At 41.8% G+C, this 26,963-nt stretch overlaps 1 protein-coding gene across 3 annotated transcripts in view; it reads right to left on the bottom strand.

Annotated features, from left to right (window-relative positions):
* Positions 1–25,622, bottom strand: part of ANO1 (anoctamin 1) — a 322,106-nt gene extending 296,484 nt beyond the window's left edge. The window contains exon 1 of one of the 3 annotated variants that reach the window (XM_077462289.1): positions 25,461–25,622. Coding sequence is in view for 2 of the 3 variants with exons in the window: in XM_077462271.1 (XP_077318397.1) it covers positions 24,927–24,990 (64 nt within the window). In the remaining variant the exon portion in view is untranslated. Of the gene's footprint in view, positions 1–24,926; positions 25,320–25,460 lie in introns of those variants that run through there. The other 2 variants (XM_077462271.1, XM_077462279.1) reach the window with 2 other exon arrangements.
* Positions 25,623–26,963: the final 1,341 nt, after the last annotated feature.

The following is a 26,963-nucleotide window of genomic DNA, read 5'->3' as shown; positions in this document are numbered from 1 at the left end:
ACCTGTTCTGAGCCCCCGTATAGTCATCTCATGGCTCCGGCGCTTAGAAATCCCCAGATATTCAAAATGTATCCTGTTAGGAAGTACGGTTAGGAGCATTCTAATTGGTCGGCGCCGTCACATGGACCCATGCTCTCAGCAGGGAAGAAGAAGAGAGAAAGCTGAGAGGATTTCTAAGCCTGAGGAGGCTATACCGGGGCTTAGAATGGGCAATCGCCGCCATGCAGGTCAGTGGGACTGGTGTGGGGGGGCGAGCGAGGTGGTGCTCCTGTGTAAGTTTACCTTACATGTTTTTCTGTAAAGGTAAACTTACACTTTAAATAACTATGGGTCGGGTGACACCTCCCCTTATTACGTCACTAACCCAGCATGCCCTCGGTTGATGATGGCAACATCACCGGGTCACCCCGGCCCTTAGTTATATAATAGCTGTCAGACAGCAGAGCTGGCAGACAGCAGGAGCCTTCACTGGGACTGGAGGCTTTTTTTCTTTTTTCGGGTCTGTGGGCATCGTGATTGACAATGGATCTAGAACAGAGGACATTTTTTTTTGCTTAATAAAGGGATTGTCAAAAAGTTGTGTTGTGTTTTTACTTACTTTTTACACTTTTTAGGTGAATAAATAGGGGTACTATGATCTGGTGGCCTCCTTGTTAAAGTAGGCTTCCCGATTCCGATAAGCCACCCTCCCCCGGCCCATCACAACCACCAGCCAGGGTTGTGGGGAAGAGGCTCTTGTCCCCATAAACATGGGAACAAGGTGCTGTCCCAAAGCACACCCCCATGTTGAGGGCATGTGGCATGATATGGTTTGGGAGGGGCGCTTGCTCACCCCCCTTCTTTCCTGACCCGCTGGGCTGCATGCTCAGGTATGGGTCCGGTATGGCTCTTGGGGTGACCCCACACTGTTTTTTTGTTTTTTACTTTTGGCTAGGGGTTCCCCTTAAAATCTATAACAGACACGAAGGGATGTTGAGTTCACGTACAACAAAAAGTTTATAGTCTGCACATCCAGCTTTTGTCGGGTGGAAAATCTGACTCGGCTGTGAAAAGCACAATACTAACGATCTGAATATCAATTAACTTGGGTACAACCGGCCTTCTGGATTTTACATGCAATTATCACTAGCCACTATAGCCACTAGCAATAATCACTGTCACCTGGCGGGGGCGGCTTCCCCCACCAGGAGAATACAATGGGGTGATTTACTAATGGCAAATAGACTGTGCACATTGCTTAGTAAATGAGCAGAAGCTCTGCTGACTTCCATTATCCAATCATGTGCAAGCAAAAGGGCAATTTTTTATATTTTCCTTGCACGTGATTGGGTATTCTTTGCAAAGTGAAGCTTTACCTCATTTACTAAACTCTGGAGCAACTTCATTTGCAGAGTGCAATTGTCTTTAGTAAATCAAGCCCTATGGCACGGCAGGAAAGATTCCTTTGTCAGCACTGTCTGTGTTGATGGGGGAATTGTGGGACTTTTTTTTCCGGCAACTCGTGGTTGCCGGAAAGAAAGGCAGTAATTTATCATCGAGATTCGACTGGGAAGTGAGAAATACTGTTACTGGCTGCATCGCAAGGTAAGAAACTTTGCAACAATTAAAAAAAAATGCTTCTGAAACTGTATACAGTAAAACATAATGTCAAACGCACTGAAAATGGATTTTGGATTTACATACATGTTACTTTACAGTTCCTTGGGGTTGATTTACTAAAACTGGAGAGTGCAAAATCGGGTGCAGCTCTGCATAGAAACCAATCAGCTGCCAGGTTTCTTTGCCAAAGCTTAACCTCCCTGGCGGTATGTTTTATTTCTGATTTTAGGTGCTAAAAGCGGTACAATTATTTTGCATGGAAATTTGGCGTTTTATATTGTAGGCCTGCAATTCTTAGGAATAAGTCTCTTAAATGTGTTCAAACCAGAGTCTAGTAGACATCCCGGGTATGATAAAGTTTATAATATAATAAATAACTATAAATAATTATAAAAAATAATAATAAAAATTATAATAATGTGATCAAATCCAAAAACACTGAAATTTGCTCATTTGCAGAATTGTCGCTGTCATTAGATTTAGTGTTTGATGATGGATCTCCCCACAAATCGTTATCGCTCAATTCTGCAAGTGATTCTAATTTATTATCGCTGTTTTCTAGCTGGTCTAAAATCACTTTTGACATAAAGGGACACTTTTTGGTTGCTATGGGCAATCTCCAAATTCCAGGCAGAAAAAAAACTGTATTTATAATATAAAAGTGCATGCAGAACACTGGACAGACCACTAGGGACAATGGGGATGTGTATTTTTTTTATACAGTACTGTAATCTTACAGATTACAGTATACTGTATGTGTTTTGTGTTTTTACTTTTTTGAATTTGGCACCGATCTCCGCTCCCGTGCGCCGTAACGTCGCAGGGAACGGAGCTCGGTGGCACTCGGGCACTGTGTGAATCAAGCGGAGGACAACTCGCACACACAGTGAGGAGGACATCGTAGGATCCAGGGGACAAGGTAAGTAAGTCTCCCTGTATCCTGCAATGCGATCCCGAGTCTGGCTTGGGATTACCGCTAGTGGTACTGAAATTCCACCCCGAGCCAGACTCAGGAATACCACCAGGCAGTTTAATTGAACAAGCTGAAGTTTGAAACTGATTGGCTACCATGCACAGCTACATCGGATTTTGCACTGTGCAGTTTTAGTAAATCAACCCCACTGTTCTGATTTTCAGAAATACAAATAGATGGGGAAGACAATATGGAAAGCCAGTTAACCTACCAATGTGGGCTTGGATTACCTCTGAAACAGAAGGCCACAGTGCTTTATCTAAGCCACAATGCTACCTATGTTATGTCATTTCATACAAGAAAGCACTTTGGATAATCATTTGTCAACTCAATTTTGCTTTTAGTTACTTTTTCGTGTTTCATTGCTTTAAATGTAGCATTTGCTAGGATGACGAACATTAATTGGCTTAGGTGTTTTCTATTGTTAGTTTTCTATTATTAGATGATTTAGCTTCTGGCGTCTAGGTTCTCATAGTTCATAGCTTATTTTTTGATGAAACACTAAAGCAATGGTCACCAACCCTGGCCTCAGGGCCCACTAACAGGCCAGGTTTGCAAGATAACTGAAATACATCACAGGTGATATAATTTGCTGCTCAGTGATTGCAGTATTCTAATCTGAATGTGCCCAAGTTATGCATAAAACCTGGCCTGTTAATGGGCCCTGTGGACAGGGTTGATGACCACTGCACTAGAGAGCGTAGAGAGATTACACATTTTGGCTACCAGGACACGATGGACTGGTCACTCCACAGCAGCTGGAGAACCATAGGTTCAGTGATCACATGACTTATGTTACATTGACACAGTAAAATTATTTTGGTTTAGTGTGTGATATCTGCAGTGCCTATGGATGGCTGTAGGTGTGCAAATTATCACCCCAAAAACAAGAGGCAAGGAGATATTTGCCCGTCCTTGCACAGGTGTACGGAAAGCCAGGATGTGTCACAATCTCCACACAAAGTTGAAGAAGTGCATGAAAGGTGTTCCCCATCCCACAGTCTTTCGTGTAGAAGAATGGAGGATTGATTGACCCTGGTTGCAACAAGCTTTTTTTTTCAAAATGTTGAAAAATGTCCACATGTAACAGCAAACATCAGACTGCCTATAATACTCAATTTTGCCCTCTGGCACAGGAGTGTCAAACTCAATTTCATTGCGGGCTGCATCAGTTTTATGGTTGCCCTCAAAGGGTCGGTTGTATCTGTAAGTCTAGATATCCAGAGCACTGCTGATCTCCTCAAAAGAAAAGTTGATACAGGTTAAATTCTCACACAGGGTTTATTACACCCCTCAGAGATTCCACAGGGTTTACCCACAACGGTCGCAGGACTGTCCCATGTGCCGAAACTGTGTAGGAACGTATTTTCACATGATCTGGAGCTGTCCGAGGATTGCCAGATATTGGGGGGAGGTAGTGGATTCTATTAACCCCCCTGGCGGTATTCCCGAGCCTGGTTCGGGGTGAAAATCTTGTACCAAAAGCAGTAACCCCGAGCCATAAGATGTTACTTACCTTGTCCCCTGGATCCAGCGATGTCCCTGCGCTGTACGAGCGGCTCGTCCTCCGCTCGATGTATCAGGTCGCCGGACTCCGTTCCCTGCGAGCGTTGCGAGGCACAGGGACGGAGAACGGCGCCAAATTCAAAAAGTAAAACACACACATTACATACAGTATAATGTAATCTTACAGATTACATTGCTGAATGTAATTATTTCACATCCCCTTTGTCCCTAGTGGCCTGTCCAGTGTCCTGGATGCAGTTTTATATTATAAAAACTGTTCTTTATGCCTGGAAACTGAAGATTGTCCATAGCAACCAAAACTGTCCCTTTACATCAAAAGTGGTTTTAGACCAGCTAGAAAACAGCGATAATAAATTAGAATCACTCGCAGAATTGAGCGATAGTGATTTGTGGGGAGATCCGTCATCAAATACTAAAAAGTAATGACAGTGACAATTCTGCAACTGAGCAAATTTCAGTGTTTTTGATTTGATTACATTATTGAATATTTTTTATTATTGTTATATTATTATTTGGTATAATTATTTATAGTTATTTTTTATATTATAATTTATGATTTCATTTTTCAAACGTTTTCATACCCGGGATGTCTGCTAGACTCTGGTTTGGACAGATTTAAGTGAGTTATCCCTAAGAATTACAGGACTACAATATAAAATGCCAAATTTTCATGCAAAATAATTATACCGCTTTCAGCACCTAAAATCTGAAATAATCATACTGCCAGGGAGGTTAATGGCCTCCTCCAGCTGACTTTTCCTGTCTCCCTGGAATTGGTGCTTCTGGGTATCCAGGACGATGATCAGAGACCTCGCTGCATTAAACTGTTACTAACCTATCTTTTCTTTTACGCAAAGAGGGAAACTGTTTGCGTTGGAATGCCCCTTCCCCTCTCTCGATAGGATCCTGGGAAAAGTCAATAAATGCTGTGCTTCCACTCTATAAATTGACGTACATCAATAGGAACTGCCCTAAGAAATTCAATAAGATATGGCAGCCATGAACGGCACAGGAATTAACAACCTCCTGCTGAAGAACTTTGGTTTATTAGGCCGCAGTGCCTTGCTGTGGCCCTAGCTAAAGTAGACCAAGGACAGAACTTAACTGTATAGCTGTAGATTGTCGCTTAGTTGCTGTACACACTATTACCTGCCTAATAAGCTCACCTGTCCTATGTCTTTTGATTTAGTCCATGTTTTGACAAATTTGTATCATGCCTTGACCTTTTTGTCTCAATAAAGAAACATTCCGTTCATTAAAAAAAGATATCCAGAGCATCCCACCCCCCTTAGATCAGACGTCAAGGCAACCCCCCCACCATCAGAAGTCGAGAGTCCCCCACCCTCCCTTACATCACAGTGCACCCCCCTAATCTTGTGCCACTGCTGGGAAGAAGCTGGAGGCAGTGCTGGTAAGCAGAAAGTGCAGCATCTGGAGGAGAACCAGAGGAGGGCTGCAGTCAGCTGCCAGAGTCTGCTAAATGCTGAGACCAGGGGAGGCAGAGATGCTGAAGCTGCACAGAGAGTTCTGTCCTCCTCTCTGCTGCCAACTGCTGAGATGGAAGGGGGGCAGAGATGAGTCTCTTTGCGGCTGCAGAGAAGTGCAGGATCAAGCGGAGGAGTTCTGTTCTCCTCTCTGCTGCCAACTGCTGAGACAAGTTGGGGGCGGAGAGGAGGGGGGTGCCATAGCTGCAGGAGAGGTGCGAGGGCCACATGAAATGGCCTGGCAGGTCGGATTCGGTCATCGGGCCTTGTGTTTTACACATGTGCTGTAGTACATCGAAAACAGTTCAAGATATTCAATTCATAGGCAGCAAAAGTAGAAAGGGTAACTAAATGTCAAAAAGTCTGATCCCATGTAGCTATGTATATTACTTTTTTTTCTCAGATCCATTCTAGGTCCAAGCCTCATCTTGTGTAACCTGTGGAGTATTACACTGTCCACAAACTCATACAATGTTTTAGTGAATGGAGAATGGGTCTATTGTACACTGAGTCCTGAATAAAAACAGAAATAATAGACCTGCGAGAACTATCATTTATAAATATATGGCAATATATTAATGTGCTAGGTCAGTACTTCACATATGGGGCCTAGTTCAAACAAGCTTCAGAAAAATGCTTAGCAAACATCTTCTCACGCTTCTGTAATTTTGGCAAATGAGGTAGTACCCACAAAAGAATATGGTTCGTATTCTCTTGATAAATAGCATTATTTGCATTTGTTTACCCCAGGCATTTGTGGTTACCATTTCTCTTCTCTTGATAAATGTAGTATTCAACAAGCATTTGCAGATCGTTATTTTCCTGCTTAGCAGAATGCCAGGCTGATTTCACAAGCGTTGGAGAAAGCTTAGCTGGCCATCTTTAAATAGTCCATAAATACATAGTAATGCCGCCTGCGTTTGAGAAAGTGAAAAGAACAAGGTGTTCTTTGTCAACGTCCTTATACAAGGCCCTACAAGTATTTTTCAAACAGCTGCAACTATCTCTAGCTTCAAAATAGCTCTATCCTCAGATGTTCGTTGAAAAAGGTGCACGTTTTATGTCTTGGTAGCAGCTTCATTTTTGAGTTTACCAATGTTTTCCTTCCTGACTCAACTGTCTGTGTAGTACATAGAACAGGGACATGCCTTCCAACTTTTTGAGAAGGGAACGAGGGACACCTATTAGCAATATTATGCAGGCTTAGGACACACCTCCTGTCATACCCCCTTAAAGGAGAATTATAAAAAAAAATGGTTAGTTACACCCAAAAGTGCTTTTTTTACCGCGACTATTCCTTTGAAAATTATATAAGCAGCAATTTAGAAATTGGATGGAAGGTTTAGCACTGGGAAACACTTTTTGAAAGATAAAAAGTGCATTTTATATACAACTATATAGATCAGACCAAAAAGAGGGACAAATGAGGAGGAAAGAGGGACGTTGTTCCAAATCAAGGACAGTTCCTCAAAATCAGGGACAGTTGGAAGCTATGCAAGGAATCCAATACCATTCAAACTGGGTGACACTCCAGGATGGAGATATTGCTTATACCAGTGTTTCCCAACAGGTCATGTTTTCAGGCTTGCCATTAGTTTGTAAAGGTGATTTGATCAGTGAAAATCAGTGGTAATTACCACAGCCATTTCATCTGAGGGAAATCCTAAAAACATGACCTGTTGGGGCACCTTGAGGACTGGATTTGAGAAACACTGGCTTATATGACCAATGCTGGAGCATGGAGGATACAGAAACTCAGCCCTTGTACACACGGTCGGACATTCTGACAACCAAATCCGTTGCATTTTGTCCGACGGATTTTGTCCGAAACTGTTGCATACACACGGTCGGACAAAGTTTTCGGAAAATCCGATTGTACATAACGTGATGACGTTATTCGTTACAAGGGGACTACGTTCAGGCTAGTAGCCAATAGCTTTGGTCTAGGAATTTGATCTGAGCATGCGTGGCACTTTGTCCGTCGGAGTAGGCTACACATGATCGGAGTATGTCCGATCGGAGCATGTTGTCCGATAGGACACATTCCGTCGGAATCTCCGACCGTGTGTACAAGGGCTAAGAATGCCATTTGTGGTGCAGATGACAAGGTTCTGGCAATACATAGGAAGATGAACGTAAAGAATCTAAATTCCTATTTCTGTGTTGTTGTCACATGACCAGATCTGTTGACTTGATGCAAGATATACCTACTGCATGAGACAATAGCATTGCAGAAGTGGATGCAGTGTGCTGCACAGAACCATTGAAGAAGATCCATGCACATAGGTCAACAGTGATGAGAATCAGATGAGGAACCTAATATTTTCTTCTGGAGGGACCCTTTTGACTTTATGTCTGACACTGATCACATTTTTAATCAGGTTTTCCTACAAAAATATGAGGACAGATGGATGATTTTCTGGCATCAAGCTGCAATTTTGAGTTTTTTTGTGAATCTCACAACTTGCGTTTTGTGGAGATTACAAGGCCGATTGCTGCGCTGCTTTCTAATATGATTTCAGCCTTAATTTCACGTGCACGGACTTCTTGTCTATGTGTTTAATCATTCTAGCACTAATCTGCTGAGAGGATGTCGTGATTGATTCTGTATGTGAACATTTGCTGAACACACACAGGCCAGCTTAGAAACTTTAGATTTTAATAAGTGTGTGTCCTCTGTTGTACAGTATGACCCTGTACAAGGGTCTGTGGAAATCTTCTGTCATCTGTATTAAAGGGATAATCAGACAAAATAAAAAAAAGTATTGCTTTCCCACAATAACCAACATACTTGTTTTTTCCTAAAAGTACAAAAAAAATTGGAATTTGAGCGGGACAAGCAAAGACTATATTTTTTTCTAGAATGTAGGTGCGTTAATGTCACTAACACCATAGGAAGTGATATTAGAGCATTTTACCCATCTGATATCAGTATGTAGCTCGTTATCAACTGCTGTTCTATATTTCACGGAAGCTGTACAAGAGATTTGAATATCCAATGTAAAGGTCTGGTCAGCTACAACATATAAAGGGTCTCATTTTATACTGTCCCAAGCTTCTGCCCATAGCTCTAAGACCCCATTCACACCTGAGCGTTTTGTAGCTTGAAGCCTGAAGCTACAAAACGCTGGAGGGGAAAAAATGTATTATTCTCAATGGAGATGGTTCACATCTCCACTCCATGTCGCCTGAAGCCGAACGCCTGAAGCTCAAACAAGTTCCGGACCCTTTTTTGTCACTTGAATTGAGCAGATTTGGGCGTTTTTCTTCTTTTAACATTGGTGACATTGGTGACCTTTTGCACTGCACAAAATCGCGGCAAATCGCGGTAAAAAACGCCGCGAATCACGGTTAAAAACGCTGCAAAATCGCGCGATTTTCTGCTTGAAAACGCTACGCTCAGGTGTGAATGCAGCCTTAAAGGGACATTTATTTTTTTTTTTTTTTTATTGCATTTTAGTGTAAATATGAGATCTGATGTCTTTTTGACCCCAGATCTCATATTTAAGAAGTCCTGTCAAGCTTTTTTTCTATTACAAGGGATGGTTACATTCCTTGTAATAGGAATAATAGTGACCCAATTTTTTTTCTCCGAGGCACAGTGGTGTAGTGGTTAGCACTCTCACCTGGCAGTAACAAGGGTTGCTGGTTCAAATTCCAACCACGACACTACCTGCCTGGAGTTTGCATGTTCTCCCTGTGTCTGCGTGGGTGTACTCCAGTTTCCTCCCACACTCCAAAGACATGCAGGTAGGTTAATTAGCTTCTGTCCAAAATTGGCCCTAGTATATGAATGGGGACCTTGGATTGTGGGCTCCTTGAGGGTAGGGACCAATGTGAGTGTGCAATGTACATGGATTGGGGCAATTGTAGACACTCACTCAGGTTGGACTGGTGTCTTTATTCAACCTTACTAACTATGAACAGTGTAAACATAAAATGTAAAATAAATAAGAAAAAATGTAAACATTTTAAACGCGCCCTGTCCCGATGAGCTTGCGTGCAGAAGCAAACGCATACGTGAACAGCACCCGCATATGAAAACGGTGTTCAAACCACACGTGAGGTATCGCCGCGATCGGTAGAGCAAGAGCAATAATACTAGCCCTAGACCTCCTCTGTAGCTCAAAACATGCAACAAGTAGAATTTTTTTAAACGTCTTCTATGGAATTTTTTAAGGGTAAAAGTTTGTCGCCATTCCACGAGCGGGTGCAATTTTGAAGCGTGACTTGTTAGGCATTAATTTACTTGGCGTAACATTATCTTTCACAATCTAAAAAAAAAAATGGGCTAACTTTATTGGTGTCTTGTTTTTTCATTTAAAAAAGTGTATTTTTTCCAAGAAAAGTGCGCTTGTAAGACCGCTGTGCAAATAAGGTGTGACACGGTCTATAATGGATGAGTGGGTTGCTTATAAATGTTCTCCCACAAGCATCTCCTGTACTGGGAGAAGCCCAATAGAAGATTATGGGGATTAAACATCCATCAGAAATTAGGATTTTGGTCATAGGATTCAGGTACATTTAAACCTGGAATAAGGGAGGGTGAGTTACTTTTGGTCAGGCTTTTTTTTTTCTTTGTTAAAGTACAATCTCCTTTAAGGAATATATTCTTGAATATCTATGTATAAAAGTAAGTTAAAATGATAAAGATGTATCTAAAAATGAAAGAAATAGGCCTCTTGCATAAAGGACGTCAAAATGCCCCATTTGCTTTTTTCTGCCTCTAAACGGCCCTGTATGTTAACCTATGGGGGAGATTTACTTACGCATAGAAACCAATCAGCTTCCAGATTGTATTGTCAAGGCTTAATTGAAGAAGCTGACGTTAGAAGCTGATTGGCTACCATGCACAGCTTCACCAGATTCTGAGTGCTGTGGTTTTAGTAAATCTTCCCCCAGGTGTCCAAACACACACAGGTGTTCACAGGCATTTAAAGGCAGGAGTGTTTAGAGGAAAAGAACCCCGTCACTTGCATGTTCAGAAAAGGAGAGTTTGGTTGGAAAATACACCAAATGTGCATAAATGCTAGGCGCGTTTAGGCGCAGTCACCCATTTGCATGTTCATGCATTATAACCACAAGACTAATTTAATTTTCTGATTAGTAGAATACATTAATGCCATATGCCATAATGTGTACAAAACATGAGTTTTTTAAGATGTGTTTTTTCCCCTGGGGCAAAGCCATATCTGGGGGGGTCCTGTGTGCATGGGGTCTTAATACGTACACAAATATTAACACAAAGACAAATCCTATAAGTCTGATTAACATTATCCATAAGGGCAAAGACAATTGAGTACTGTCTGTGATACTTTTTTTTATTTGCGCTAACATACTATTTTTCAGGACAAGCTTTCGGGGTATGTCACCTTCCTCAAGGTCCAAGCAGTACTGATTCACAATAGTATGTTTGGAAACTGAAGAAAAAGAGCTGTGGTATCAGGTTGATAAGAATACAGAGGGGTTGATTTACTAAAGACAAATCCATTTTGCACTATTATGCCCCGTACACACGATTAGAAATTCCGCCAGCAAAAGTCAGACGAGAGCTTTTAGTCGGAAAATGTGATCGTGTATATGCTCAATCGGACTTTTGTTGGCGGAATTTCGGGCAGCAAAAGATTGAGAGTATGTTCTCAATTTTTCGGTATGAAAAAGTTCCGATCGGAAATTTAGATTGTCTGTACAAACTACGCATGCTCGGAAACAATTTGACGCATGCTCGGAAGCATTGAACTTTTTTTTTTCTCGGCTTGTCGTAGTGTTGTACATCACCGCATTCTTGACGGTCGAAAGTTCAGAGAACTTTTGTGTGACCGTGTGTATACAAGGCAAGCTTGAGCGGAATTCCGTCAGAAAAACCATCCAAATTTTTCTGATGGAAAATCTGCTCGTCTGTACGGGGCATAAGTGTAATTGTAAGTGCGGTTACTGTAGATTGCTGTAGATCTGAAGGGAAGCTCTGAAATGAGTGCAAACTCTGCTGATTTTCTCAATAGGAATTGATTCCGTCGCAAAGATTTAAAACATGTTCTATTTCTAGGTCCATCAGAATTTTTGAAAAGAAAAGTCAGATGAAGCCCACACATGATCAGAATATCCGATTAAATGATTCCATTGGACCTTTTCTGATGGAAAGTCCGGTCGCGTGTACACGGCATTAGGCTATTTTCTCTACTGGTGAATGTTCTTTACTTCTTATGGTGGAATATTTTTACAGCTGTTTTTTCTTAGCCCTTGTACACACGATCGGAGATTCCGACGGAATGTGTCCGATCGGAGCGTTCTGTCGGATATTCCGACTGTGTGTGGTCTGCATCGGACTGTTTCCGTCTGAATATCCGTCGGACCAAATTTTCCAACTTGCCGGAAATATTTTCCGACAAAATGCTCCGATCGGACATACTCCGATCATGTGTAGAGAATTCCGATCGGACAAAGTGCCACGCATGCTCAGATCAAATTCCTACATCAAAGCTATTGGCTACTAGCCTGAACGTAGTCCCGTCGTAACGAAATAACGTCATCACGTTCTGAACGATCGGATTTTCCGACAACTTCGTCCAACCGTGTGTATACAACAGTTTCGGACAAAATCCGACGGATTTGGTTGTCGGAATCTCCGACCGTGTGTACAAGGGCTTAGGATTGAATGATAATGAAATGCGAAGGGCAACAAACAGAAATTGATATACACATATTATGAAAATTATACGTATTATTTGTTAATTTTCAACAAATGAGACATTCCCAAAGTGATTTTCTTTCATACACAGACCCCTGGATGTATTTAAAGATTTCAGACATGCCCTTATATTCATTCGTAGCTCCAGTGCCTCGTCTTGCCCTACATACAGAGAATCCACATATTTTATGAACACCATCTTTAGAGAATGACAAAAACACGGTTTCAGAATATGGTGTTGACGTTAAATATACAACCAGGCATTTACAAGCAAAGGACAATAGAGTAAACCTAGAAGACAATACCTTTTATTAGAAAGGACATTTACACAAATATAAATAGTGCACCTGTAGTACAAAGCTGTGTCGGTTTGCTAAGTTAAAGACCTCTAAAGCACAAGTTGAACCTGCGTATTCTGGCGCAGATCAACACAAGCGAACAATAGGAGCTTCAGGGGATCTGTCCATCTGCATTGTTTAACCAGTTGCCGACCGCCGCACGCCGATGTACGTCGGTACAATGGCACGGGCAGGCATAAGGACATACATGTACGTCCCTTGCCTCCCGCGGGTCGGGGGCCCGATCGGGCCCCCGCCCGGTGCCTGCGGCGGTCGGTATTCGTTCGGGAGCGATCCCGGACGAGGGGACGGCCATTCATTCATGGCCACCCCCTCGCGATCGCTCCCGACGAATAGAAATCCCCGGTGACATCACTTCCTCTCCTGTAATGTAAACACAGGAGAGGAAGTGATGTATTCTCTCCTCCGTGTCGGTATTTTTCGTTCCGACACGGAGGAGAGCGGATCAGTAAGTTGCACCAACACTCACACACACAGTAGAACATGCCAGGCACACTCACCCCCCCCCTTTACCCCCCGATCACCCCCCCAATTACCCCTGCCCCCCAGTCACAGTGACACCAATGTCATTTTTTTTTTTTTTTTTGCATTGGTGTCATTTGTGACTGTAATAACTGTTAGGGCAGTTAGAGTTAGCCCCCTTTAGTTCTAATGTACCCCCCTAACCCCCCCAATAAAGGTTTAACCCCGTGATCACCCCCCGTCGCCAGTGTCACTAAGGCTGGGTTCACATTGCAGCGGTTTATGAGAACGAATGTGATTCGCACCGCACTGCAGTGCAAATCACATCCGATCTCTGTGCGATTCGAGTTCAGCCATTCGCCGCACCCGCCGCACCCGCCACACCCGCCGCACCCGCCGCAAATTCGCACGGGACCCTTTTTTTGGCCCGCAGCAGAATCGGATCGCATGGGTGTTCACACCATGCGATCCGAGTTTGCAGATCGCACTGCGATATGCGAACTGATCTGGGGGTGTCAGTAACATTTCACTGACACTCCCAGCAGTTCCCATAGGGCAGTGTGAACTGCCGCCGGGAGGCATGCGATGCGGGAACCCGCCGCGGATTCGCGGCGTTTCCGCATCGCTCCAGTGTGAACCCAGCCTAATAAGCGATCATTTTTCTGATCGCCGTATTAGTGTCACAGGTGACGCTAGTTAGGCAGGTAGGTATTTAGGTTCGCCGCAGCTTTTTATAGCGCCAGGGACCCCCATATACTACCGCATAAAGCCCCCTGATTGCCCCCTAGTTAACCCTTTCACCAGTGATCACCATATAACTGTTACAGGTGACGCTGGTTGGTTAGTTCTTTTTTTATAGTTTCAGGGCACCCGCCATTTATTACCTAATAAAGGTTTAACCCCCTGATCACCCGGCGGGTGTCATTTGTGACTAATAACTGTTAGGGCAGTTAGGGTTAGCCCCCTTTAGTTCTAAGGTACCCCCCTAACCCCCCCAATAAAGGTTTAACCCCGTGATCACCCCCCGTCGCCAGTGTCACTAAGGCTGGGTTCACATTGCAGCGGTTTATGAGAACGGATGTGATTCGCACCGCACTGCAGTGCAAATCACATCCGATCTCTGTGCGATTCGAGTTCAGCCATTCGCCGCACCCGCCGCACCCGCCGCAAATTCGCACGGGACCCTTTTTTTGGCCCGCAGCAGAATCGGATCGCATGGGTGTTCACACCATGCGATCCGAGTTTGCAGATCGCACTGCGATATGCGAACTGATCTGGGGGTGTCAGTAACATTTCACTGACACTCCCAGCAGTTCGCATAGGGCAGTGTGAACTGCCGCCGGGAGGCATGCGATGCGGGAACCCGCCGCGCATTCGTGGCGTTCCCGCATCGCTCCAGTGTGAACCCAGCCTAATAAGCGATCGTTTTTCTGATCGCTGTATTAGTGTCACAGGTGACGCTAGTTAGGCAGGTAGGTATTTAGGTTCGCTGCAGCTTTTTATAGCGCCAGGGACCCCCATATACTACCGCATAAAGCCCCCTAATTGCCCCCTAGTTAACCCTTTCACCAGTGATCACCATATAACTGTTACAGGTGACGCTGGTTGGTTAGTTATTTTTTTTATAGTTTCAGGGCACCCGCCATTTATTACCTAGTCTCACTAGTGTACCCCTAAATTTAGGGGTGTCTACTTTCCAAAATGGGGTCATTTGGGGGGGGTTTGTGCCATCTTGGCATTTTATGGCCTTCAAAACTGTAACGCCCTTAGAAAGCCTGAAGGCGGTGCTTGGTTTTCGGGGCCCCGTACGCGGCTAGGCTCCCAAAAAGTCCCACATATGTGGTATCCCCGTACTCAGGAGAAGCAGCAGAATTTATTTTGGGGTGTCATTTCACATATGCCCATGGCATGCGTGAGCAATATATCATTTAGTGACAACTTTGTGAAAAAAAAAAAAAAAGTTTGTAATTTTCCCGCAACTTGTGGCAAAATATAAAATATTCCATGGACTCAACATGCCTCTCAGCAAATAGCTTGGGGTGTCTACTTTCTAAAATGGGGTCATTTGTGGGGGTTTTGTGCCATCTTGGCATTTTATGGCCTTCAAAACTGTAATAGGTAGTGAGGAGTGAAATCAAAAAATTACGCCCTTAGAAAGCCTGAAGGCGGTGCTTGGTTTTCGGGGCCCCGTACGCGGCTAGGCTCCCAAAAAGTCCCACATATGTGGTATCCCCGTACTCAGGAGAAGCAGCAGAATTTATTTTGGGGTGTCATTTCACATATGCCCATGGCATGCGTGAGCAATATATCATTTAGTGACAACTTTGTGAAAAAAAAAAAAAAAAAAAAAAAGTTTGTAATTTTCCCGCAACTTGTGGCAAAATATAAAATATTCCATGAACTCAACATGCCTCTCAGCAAATAGCTTGGGGTGTCTACTTTCTAAAATGGGGTCATTTGTGGGGGTTTTGTGCCATCTTGGCATTTTATGGCCTTCAAAACTGTAATAGGTAGTGAGAAGTGAACTCAAAAATTTACGCCCTTAGAAAGCCTGAAGGCGGTGCTTGGTTTTCGGGGCCCCGTACGCGGCTAGGCTCCCAAAAAGTCCCACATATGTGGTATCCCCGTACTCAGGAGAAGCAGCAGAATTTATTTTGGGGTGTCATTTCACATACGCCCATAGCATGTGTGAGCAATATATCATTTAGTGACAACTTTGTGTAAAAAAAAAAAAAAATTTTTTTTTTTGTCATTATTCAATCGCTTGAGGCAAAAAAATAAAATATTCAATGGGCTCAACATGCCTCTTATCAATTTCCTTAGGGGGTCTACTTTCCAAAATGGGGTCATTTGGGGGGGTTTTGTACTGCCCTGCCATTTTAGCACCTCAAGAAATGAGATAGGCAGTCGTAAACTAAAAGCTGCGTAAATTCCAGAAAACGTACCTTAGTTTGTAGATGTGACAACTTTTGCGCAAACCAATAAATATACAATTATTGACTTTTTTTTTACCAAAGACATGTGGCTGAATACATTTTGGCCTAAATGTATGACTAAAATTGAGTTTATTGGATTTTTCTAATAACAAAAAGTAGAAAATATCATTTTTTTTCAAAATTTGCGGTCTTTTTACGTTTATATCGCAAAAAATAAAAATCGCAGAGGCAATCAAATACCATCAAAAGAAAGCTCTATTTGTGGGAAGAAAAGGACGCAAATTTTGTTTGGGTACAACATTGCATGACCGCGCAATTACCAGTTAAAGCAGCGCAGTGCCAAAGTGTAAAAAGACCTCTGGTCATTTACCAGCAAAATGGTCCGGTCTGAAAGTGGTTAACATAAATAAAGGAATCTGTTAGATTTCTTTCATTCAGTCTGCAGGCTGAACAAAATAGATCTATGGGTGTATGGCCAGCTTTAGTTTAAGACAAAAAACATTTTGATGGATTTCTGTGAGCCCCCGTACACACGGTCGGACATTCCGACAACATCAGATTTTTTCCGAAACTGGTGTCGCATACACACGGTCAGACAAAGTTGTCGGAAAATCCGATCGCTCGTAATGTGATGGCGTTATTTCATTACGACGGGACTACGTTCAGGCTAGTAGCCAATAGCTTTGGTCTAGGAATTTGATCTGAGCATGCGTGGCACTTTGTCCGATCGGAATTCTCTACAAACGATCTGACAAAGTCCAATCGGATCATGTTGTCGGAAAATTTTATATCCAGCTCTCAAACTTTGTTGGTCAGACATTCCGATAACACGGTCCAATCGGACATTTTCCGTCGGAATGTCCGACTGTGTGTATAAGGGCTAAGACTACAATACATAGTGATTTTTCATTTAACTGCCTACCGCTATGGTGTTCTCTTAGCATGTGGCAAGTGTTTAGTAAGCATCTAATTGCTCAGAAAGTAATTCAAATGTTGTCAAAAATAAGAGCTTATTTGTAAACTCTGGTCAACCAATTTTCTAAAATGTTGTTAAAAGTAATTTACAGTCTACATAATTTTCACACAAAATATCTATTTTTCATCCTTCTTTGCAAATAAAGGCTAGCTGCAGCCAAATACACACATTCACAAATATGAATGTTTCAGTTGGCAAATTATTTAGAATTTTGTACAGTGCCTCTTGTGATTTACTCACCCCTACAACATCAGGTTATATAACCCAATATAAATAACACCACAGTTCCCACCTCGGAGCTTGTTATTATTAATTCTCCTACCTACTTTTTGGAAAAATATTAAGTATCACACCACTGGTGAGGTCTGCCTAGAGTTTTTCCATTCTGTATACCTGCCTTAACCACTTCATCCCTGGAAGAATTTGCCCCCTTAATGACCAGGCCATTTTTTGCGCTTTAACTGACAGCGCTTTAACTGACAATTGCGTGGTTGTGTGCCGTGACTCCCAAACAAAATTGACGTCCTTTTTTCCCAACAAATAGAGCTTGCTTTTGGCGGAATTTGATCACCTCTGCGGTTTTTATTTTTTGCACTATAAACAAAAAAGAGCGACAATTTAGAAAAAAAGAGCAATATTTTTTACTTTTTTTTATAATAAATATCCCCCCAGAAAATATAAAAAACTAATTTCTTCCTCAGTTATATATATATCCTTCTACATATTTTTGGTAAAATAATAAAATAAATCGCAATAAGCGTATATTGATGGCTTTGCACAAAATAGGTAATAGATTTATTGCATTTTTATTATTATTTTTTTTTTACTAGTAATTGCAGTGATCTGCGATTTTTAGTGGGGCCTTACATTGCAGCAGACAGATCTGACATTTTTGACACATTTTTAGGACCATTGACATTTATACAGCGATCGGTGCTATAAAAATGCACTGAGTACTGTGTAAATGTCACTGGCAGGGAAGGAGTTAACACTAGGGGGCGATCAAGGGGTTAAATGTATTCCATTGCGTGTGCTTCTTACTGTATGGGGGATGTGAATGACTAGTGGAGGAGCCAGATCGCTGCTCCTAGCTAGTAGGAACAGACGATCTGTTTCTCCTATCCTGACAGAATGGGAATGTGTGTGTGTGTTTACACACACACATCCCCGTTCTGGCTCTCACGCCCGCAATGCCCGCAATGGCAGGCACCCGCTATAGCTGTTTAAAGGGCCGACGTACAGCTACGCCAATTTGTGCAGGAGAGCCGACCTGCCACCGTAGAATGATGGCAGCTGGTTGGCTATTGTTTAATATGTCTCTTCACTATCCATTGCTGATTATGGGCAACAGGGTAATTTAGTAAATTCTAATTTATACCAGACATACCCATAATATAAACATGGAGGGGTTGATTTATTAAAACTAGAGAGTGCAAAATCTGATGCAGCTCTCCATAGAAACCAATCAGCTTCCAGTTTTTTTTGTCAAAGCTTAATTGAACAAGCTGAAGTTAGAAGCTGACTGGCTACCATATACAGCCACACCAGATTTTGCACTCTCCAGTGTTAGTAAATCAACCCCGGTGTGTTTACATTGTCTTAGCAGGGGCGGATCGGGGGGGGGGGGGGGGGCAATGGGGCAATTGCCCCCCCCCGCCCCCCAGAAAAAAGTAGTGACTCCAAGGCTTTCTCCCGCCACTTCACCATATTTGCATTATGAGACATCTAAATGCAGCTGCAGGGACTTTATTTGTGCTTCCCCTGGTTCTCCCATAGTCCCAGGTGGCCTAAAATATATTCCCTGGGCCCCATCAGTTCATTTAGAGGGGGCCAGTGGCATCACTATGGGGGTCTGGAATTGATGTGAACCGGGGCCACTGCTACACGCTGGCAGATTTGCAGCAGAGCGGTGCGAGTGTCACTTCACTTACCCGACAGGCGCTTGCTAGTCCCGGCTGGTGTGACGTTACGACTCAGAGGTGTGCAGGTTTGAAGACAAGATGGACTTGTGGCCGTCTCGGTACACTGCAAGTGAGTGATCACTTAGCTAAGGCATTGTTATGTTAATGAGCTAAGGCGGGCATTGTTAACACCATGTCTTACATGTGAAGTGCTTAACGTTTTGGGGGGGGGGTTTAATAATTTACAATGGTAATTGTAATATGGCAGATGGAGGGGGTTAATGTACTCCCTCATGTATTAGTGACCAGCCGCAATTAACCTCTTTGTGCTGCATTAACCTTCCTAGCGGTAATCCCGAGTCTGGCTCCGGTTGGGATTTTAATTACAGGAGCGGTAACCCCGAGCCAGACTCGGGATGGCTTCGCTCGATGCAGGGGAGGACACAGGGAGCGTTACTCACCTTGTCCCCTGGATCCAGCGATGTCCCCCGCGCTGTGTGATCGAGTTGTCCTCCGCTCGATTCACAGTGCCGAATGCCGCCGAGCTCCGTTCCCTGCGACGTTACGACGCACGGGAGCAGAGAACGGCGGCAAATTCAAAAAAGTAAAAACACACAAAACACACACAGCACTGTAATCTTACAGATTACAGTGCTGTATTAAAAGATACACACCCCCTTTGTCCCTAGTGGTCTGTGCAATGCCCTGCATGCACTTTTATATTATAAATACTGTTTTTTCTGCCTGGAATTTGGAGATTGCCCATAGCAACCAAAACATGTCCCTTTTTCAGTTTTTTTGGGATTTGATTACATTATTGAATAATTTTTATTATTCTTTATTATATTATAAACTTTATCATACCCGGGATGTCTGCTAGACTCTGGTTTGAAGAGATTTCAGAGCGTTATTCCTAAGAATTACAGGACTACAAAATAAAAGCCAGATTTCCATGCAAAATAATTGTACCGCTTTCAGCACCTTATTCCAGACTGAATCATACCGCCAGGGAGGTTAATGACAATGGCACCATCAATGTTAATTAACCCCTTTTTATGCTACAGCATGAAGTGGTTTATAAACACTGCCACTAGTGCCACTAATGCAGTACAAAGGGGTTCATTAATTGCCACTGGTCAGTAATACATCAGTGAGTACATTAACCCCCCTCCATGTGTCATATTACAATTACCAATCATCATGATAATCACACAGTACAGGTGCTTTGAGCCACAGCACCTGTATTGTGTGATGCAGGGCTGTCTTTTACTGGCTTGGGGACGCATAAAGTGTTACATGCATCCCAATGCCAGCATCCCATTTATTTCTACTGAGATACACAGCCGCTATATCCCAATATGTCATGCATGCGGATCCCAGAATGCATGCAGAGTTTATTTTAGGACCCACACCAGCATATTGGGATATAGCGGCTGTGTGTCTTAGTAGAAATAAATTAGATAAAACCGCCCCGCTTGCGGCCAAATAGGGGCGCTAAAAATAGCCACCAACGCCCGCCCGCCCCAGTGTGAAAGTAGCCTTATTTTCTGGCAGTGCCCCTCCTGACACTAGACTCTGGATCCGCCCCTGTGTCTTAGCACCCAACCATTGTAGCCTTCCATCTATCAACCAATAAGAAATGGAGAAGCTGGTTAGGTGCTAATAGGGTAATATGAAACGTTCCATAACCTTGAACACCATACAAAATAGTGCCCAATATTGCTAACAATAAAAACATATATGATGGTTGCGTTATCATTATAATGTGATAGCTATATGTTAAAAATGTTATAAATATTTTTGTTCCTAATAAAAAATGAATTCTAGATGTTTGTTCAGCAAAATCATATAGTAAAAACATTGGTAAATGGGAAAAGTCTTGGACAAGGGGCAAAGAGAAAGCCCTTGTACACAAGGTCGGACATTCCGACAACAAAATCCGTTGGATTTTTTCCGACGGATTTTGTCCGAAACTTGTGTTGCATACACACGGTCGGACAAAGTTGTCGAAAATCCGATCGTTCAGAACGTGATGACGTAATTAAGTTACGACGGGACTACGTTCAGGCTAGTAGCCAATAGCTTTGGTCTAGGAATTTGATCTGAGCATGCGTGGCACTTTGTCCGATCGGAATTCTCTACAAACGATCGGACTTTGTCCAATCGGATCATGTTGTCGGAAAATTTTATAGCCCAGCTCTAAAACTTTGTCCGTCGGATATTCCGACGGAAACAGTCCGATGGAGCCCACACACTATCGGATTATTCGACAACACGGTCCGATCGGACATTTTCCGTCGGAATGTCCAACCGTGTGTACAAGGGCAAAGAAGCCTAATAACATAATCGTGTTCAATAAGCGTTCTTAAAATTTTCTAAAGCAGCTAACATTACCCTCATGCCTTCAATTTTTCATAAGCAATGTAGCAAATGTAAACATGCTGAAAAAAATCAGGTAGTTTATGGGAAACAAGAAAGTAATGACATGTGGAAGTGATTAAAATCTGCAGTGTCGGTCATAGCAATTTTCCAGCATGGTCACTAGGAAATCGTGTTTAGTTTGTTCTTTAAAATATCTCACGGGTTCCTCTGGAAGTGAAAATCTGTGGAGCTTCTACAATGGTCACGTATCAGATCCTTCAACGTTATTGACAAAAGGCCCGCTTGGGTTTGCCCAGCTTACTGAGAAACATATGAGAAGAGGAGATCATTGAATCTCACATGTGATAATTAAAGCTTCTTGTGCTCATCTAAGAAACATTCAGATGTTAAGCAAGAGGGATTGCCACTAGGAATTAGATAGTCAGTTTGACTCACTGGGTTTCCTAGTGATCAGATCCAGCTACTCTGTAATAGGAGCTCCACTCAGGTTTCTGCTCAGGGCAGACTTAGTGTATTGGGATTCCTTATTAAAAGCTTTCTCTGGGACTTAATTCTGGAATTGCTGACTTCCATCACTGGGGTCAATTTAGAAGTCAACTAGTAATTAATAATTTAGTATAGGAAGAGGAAACATACAGGATATGACCTCAGCATACACAATTGAATGAAAAAATCCATACAAAATACATGTCAATGACTTTGAAATAGTAAGGTTGATTTACAAAAGGAGTATAGCATGTTTGCTTTGCTCAGTTAATTTTCAGTTGGTTTAGTAAATGAGGTGAAAGTAAAAAAAAAAAAGTGTAAAGAAAACCCAGCCATGTGGAAGTATAAAAACAAACAGACAAATGAGCAAACAGGATTTTGCTCGCACATGCTTGGATAATAGAAGTCAGGGCAACTTAGCCTCATTCACTAATTTTCACATTGAAAAGGAAACGTTCACTTTGCTTTGTGTGTATTGGATTGAGCTGTGCTGACTTTGAACCATTGATGTGCAAGCAAATTTTTTTTTTTTTAAGTTTCCTTTGTGCACGGTTGAGTATTTTTGCAAAGTGGATTTTCACTTAGCTTTACATCATTCTCTAAGCTAAGTAAAAAATAAAAATCACATACTCCTTTAGTAAATCAGCCCTGTTAAGTCAGAACATGTGTGGTTTCTCCATTGTTATCCCGAATGCAAAAGGAAACACAACTTTTAAAGAAAGAAAAATATACAGTATAACTACTAACTACACCATTAACATATGGATTTATATTGTTCACAATCTTTTAAAATGTGAAAAAGATCAGCACAAGCACTTGCTTTATTTTTCAGTGCTATAAGGCCTTAAAATACTGATTTTCACATGATAATTACATATAATTTTCATTGGAATATCTAAGCTAAAGTTGTATGACTTTTGTTAGCTTGGAACCAAATTTAGCGGTTTGTAGTTGATCTACAAGTGATTGCAAATGATACACACATGGGATTCAGCGCTCTGTAATTGACACTTTGATCTGTGTTATGATTGGTTCTCCAGCACGCACAGATATTTGTAAGAATTTTCACCATGGTCCATTTTTCCTAAAAATAAAATCATACTGTTCATACCAAATGTTTTTATTTTGTGTGATTTTGTTCATTTTGGTTGCCTTTGCAGTTTAAGGATTAAAAACCACTAATTTCAGCTTTCGAGACACTATTACTTCAGCCTATTATGTATTACACAATTTTTATGTCGATATCCCAAGGCGTGGAATTTTCTTTATTCTCTTGACCCTCAACTTGGAGACATTGAACTCTTTTACACACTTTTCCAAGACAAACTAAACTTTGTCAAATCTGCGGCCATAGTACAGTGAGAACGTGACCTTAAGCAGCAGTTCTCAGATGCTCAATGGCTTAAAGCTCTTGGTTCTTAATATGCTGCAACACATAAGGTCCAACACTGGGAATTGGCTCAAAAAATGATATCTCGGAGGGATTACACCCCAGTGTGAACACCTTCCTTTTCTGCCATTGGCTCCCCTATGTGTTGGCGGGAATGCGGACAGGCGGGATCTCTGTACCATATGCTATGGGCAAGTAAATGTCTAACTATCTTGTGTTCTATCAGATATTACTGGAGTTACTGGAATTTTAATTCCCATTACCCCAGCCCTAGTGCTCCCCAGCTTAGGAGTGGAGCAATGCCCAAAGGAATTCCACACCATTCTTACACATGTACTTTTGGCAACCAGAACCATAATCATAAGAAATTGGAAGCCCCAACTGTCCCCCAATCCTCCAGAAGCACTCTCTTTGGTCAGAACTAACTTCTCCTATGAAAAGGCCCTTGCCCTTAGTAATAACTCATACTCTTGCTTCTTAAAAACCTGGCAACCTTGGATAGAGTGGAGTTCTGGTTACAAATTCTGATACCTAGATTTAGTGTCCACTGGTATTACGAAGAATCTGTTCCAGTTTACCTACTATATGACAATCTGCTGTTTTGTGTAGCATGGATCTCTTCTTTTTACTTTCCCTTTTATGTTGTTTGTTGTATACAGCCTTTTATATCTCATGGGCAGCCTAGGCTCCTTAACATATGTGATTGTGTGTGTTATTTTCTTTGTATTTGCTATACATTTCAATAAAAAACACTCAATAAAAAAAGTCTTAGTATTTTGTACTAAAAGTATAATGTTAGTGTGATGTTAAACAAGCCAAATTCTGTATTAAAAGTGGTATTTTATATCTATATAGATCTATATATCTATATAGATAATAATATTTTTACATTTATCGCTGCTTAAACTGGAAAAAAACATATTTTTACGAAATATTCACTATTTTCATTTTTATTAAATTATATAACTCTAGCAAAATAACATCACCAAAAGTAATCCTTTTAACCCCCCAAATAAACAATAAATACAAGCCAAGAAATAGTCCCATAATATAATATATTGCCAGATTACATAGTTACATAGTAAGTATAGATTCATGGGCATTGAAATGTGAAAATGGTTGTAGAGCTTAACTGGTAATATGATATATACGGTAATAATAGAAACAGGTTTACAGTATAGTATACAAAAAAAAATACAAAAAATAAAATAAAAAATATATACATACATACACACAAAAACAAATAACCTGCCAAGAGATTCTGTAAGCAACAGATAGCTGAGCGAGCCTATGGTTGGGGTTTGCTTTATAAGACTTTGTGTTTGTGCTTTGGCTGGAAGCTATAACGGTATTTCATTTTCTATGACGCTGACACCTGTATTGACAAACTAATATGACAGTGGTGGACAAATTAAGGTGGATTTAAGGAGTCACTCTATCCAACCCAGCTAGGAAGTTTAAAGAACCAAGAAACATGTGCTTTCATTGATAATAATCTGAAAAAGCTCCAGAGAACTAGTTACCGACTGTACTTTTTTTAGACTCATTGGCCGTCTTATTGCCATTTGCCTAGCCATATTTTATAAAATAATTCTTATTCTCAACCTTGCAATATTCAGAGTGCTCAGTTGAATTATTGCACGTGCCCCTATCTTCCAATGAATTATGAGACAAAATTATACACCAGCTGCTCTGTAATCCCCAATGACACAAAACAGTTCCTGGAATCTAGCCTCTAGTCCCTGCACATCCTATCCACTGACCTGCAGCTGACCACTCATCCATGGTAGGAGGGTCCTCATGGTCAACAGGCATCTTGTCATCCATCCTCAGCCTCCAACAGATTGAGTCACAACTGGAGATCGGTGACTTTCCTTTTTTAGGGCTTTATGAAAAGTAAACAGTTGTCACCCTTCATGTATCTTCATCCCCAGAAAAGAGTCCCCACCCTCCAGATGAACTGCACAAATCATCGGCAGAACCTGGAAGTGCAAGAAACAGCAGCAAGCATGGGTGCGAAGGATCCTGTACAAGTCAGTGACTTGTGTAACAAAGGGATGAGAACTGTCAAAGAACTGTATTCAGCAAAGTGACAGTCAAGTGACAAAGCATAGTCTTGCTGTGACACACAGTCCCAAAATGACATGCTATGAACAACACCTTGTTCAGAAGGACAGCTGCTTTCTAGTCTGTGGCTAATATATTCAACAAGTTCCACTCATCAAAAAAAAATGAATAAAGACAGATTGTTGCTGAGTTAGTCGTTTCATGTCCATCTAAGTCTAAGATGAAGGTACCTTGTATGTCTTCTGTCTCTCAAGTCAATCTCAAATAGATATCTTCCCTTCTGTTGGTGGTATGGCTTGTCACCATTCCCTTCAGGCTTCTTCTACATTTCTCCTTTTCCTCTCTGACTCTTTCTCTTCCACTATGCCTGCTCTCACTCTATTCACTTTTCAAAGTGCTCAGCAGAATCTTTATGGTTGGGAGGGGGGAGAGGGAGACGCTGTGTGTCACTGGCAACGAGATACGCAGCCTTTACTGCCACTACTCTGATAAATATTTAGACAGGACCCCAACGAGACAATCTTCTCTAAACATTATTCGCTCTGTTTGCTTTACTACAGGCTCATCGCTTTGCCCCATAGTAAAATCCTCTAAGCAGCATGCATTATCCTCAAGTTGGCAAATTCTTATTTCTCATATATTGAATCAGTTCATGAAACTTAGTGAAATACTTGTCTTTACTCCTGATGGACTTCATCTGGAGAGCTCCAGCTATTACACCTGCAAAAAAAGAAGAAAATGTCTGGCTCTACCAGTGTCACACCTCCATCCTTATATTATATACAACAAAACAAAATGTAGCCCATGGGCTGTTACACCTGTGCAAGGATAACCATGGAGGAGCACATTTTTTATTGATCGGTGCTGCTAGACTAATGCACCTCACTAATCGATCCGTGACTGCTGCTCCTCTCTGCCAATCCCTTCACTGGCTTCCCCTACCCCAGCGTATAAAATTCAAAATGCTAACCACAACATAATAACTATGGAGGAGCACATTTTTTATTGATCCTCCAAAAATCGGACAAATTTTCAGGGCAGTTGGTCAATATGTGTTCAAAAAGAGTTGCAAACCAACTAAACAGGTTTTCCAATAATATAGAACATATAGACATTCGTGATAATGATTCGTAGTTTGGAAAGTCGTTTTGTTTATTGAATCTTTTAACACACACAATGACAACGTCTCTTCTCCTCGGCTCAAATACAATACAACACCCTTCTTACTCAGTTCTCAGGAATGCACTTTGCCAGTAATCCATCCTCCAGCACAAAATTAATTACCTGATTGGACTATAAGATTTACTTTGAGCTGACCTTTTGTTTCATTAGATATTTAAAGAATTACCGAATCATGTTGAATTCATTTGAATTCATTCGTGATATTTCTTTCTTATTCGTTGTTATTCGTTATTTTTTCGATTCGTTACGAAACTAATTGCACAAGCCTACTAACCACAACATACAAGGCCATCCTCAACATCCCTCCAGCTACATCACCAACCTCATCTGCAGATATCGTCCAAATCGTTCCCCCCGCTCCTCCGAGGACCTCCCCCTCTCTAGCTCCCTTGCACTTCTTCTGGGGAGATCCAGCTATTACACCTGCAAAAAAGAAGAAAATGTCTGTCTCTACCAGTGTCACACCTCCATCCTTATATTATATACATATACAACAAAACAAAATGTAGCCCATGGGCTGTTACACCTATGCAAGGATAACCATGGAGGAG

This window comes from Lithobates pipiens, unplaced genomic scaffold (assembly GCF_037356315.1).
Source record: "Lithobates pipiens isolate NorthernLeopardFrog02 unplaced genomic scaffold, aLitPip1_a1.2 Scaffold_10, whole genome shotgun sequence".
Classification (NCBI taxonomy): domain Eukaryota; kingdom Metazoa; phylum Chordata; class Amphibia; order Anura; family Ranidae; genus Lithobates; species Lithobates pipiens.
This window is presented reverse-complemented; position numbering and strand designations above follow the sequence as displayed.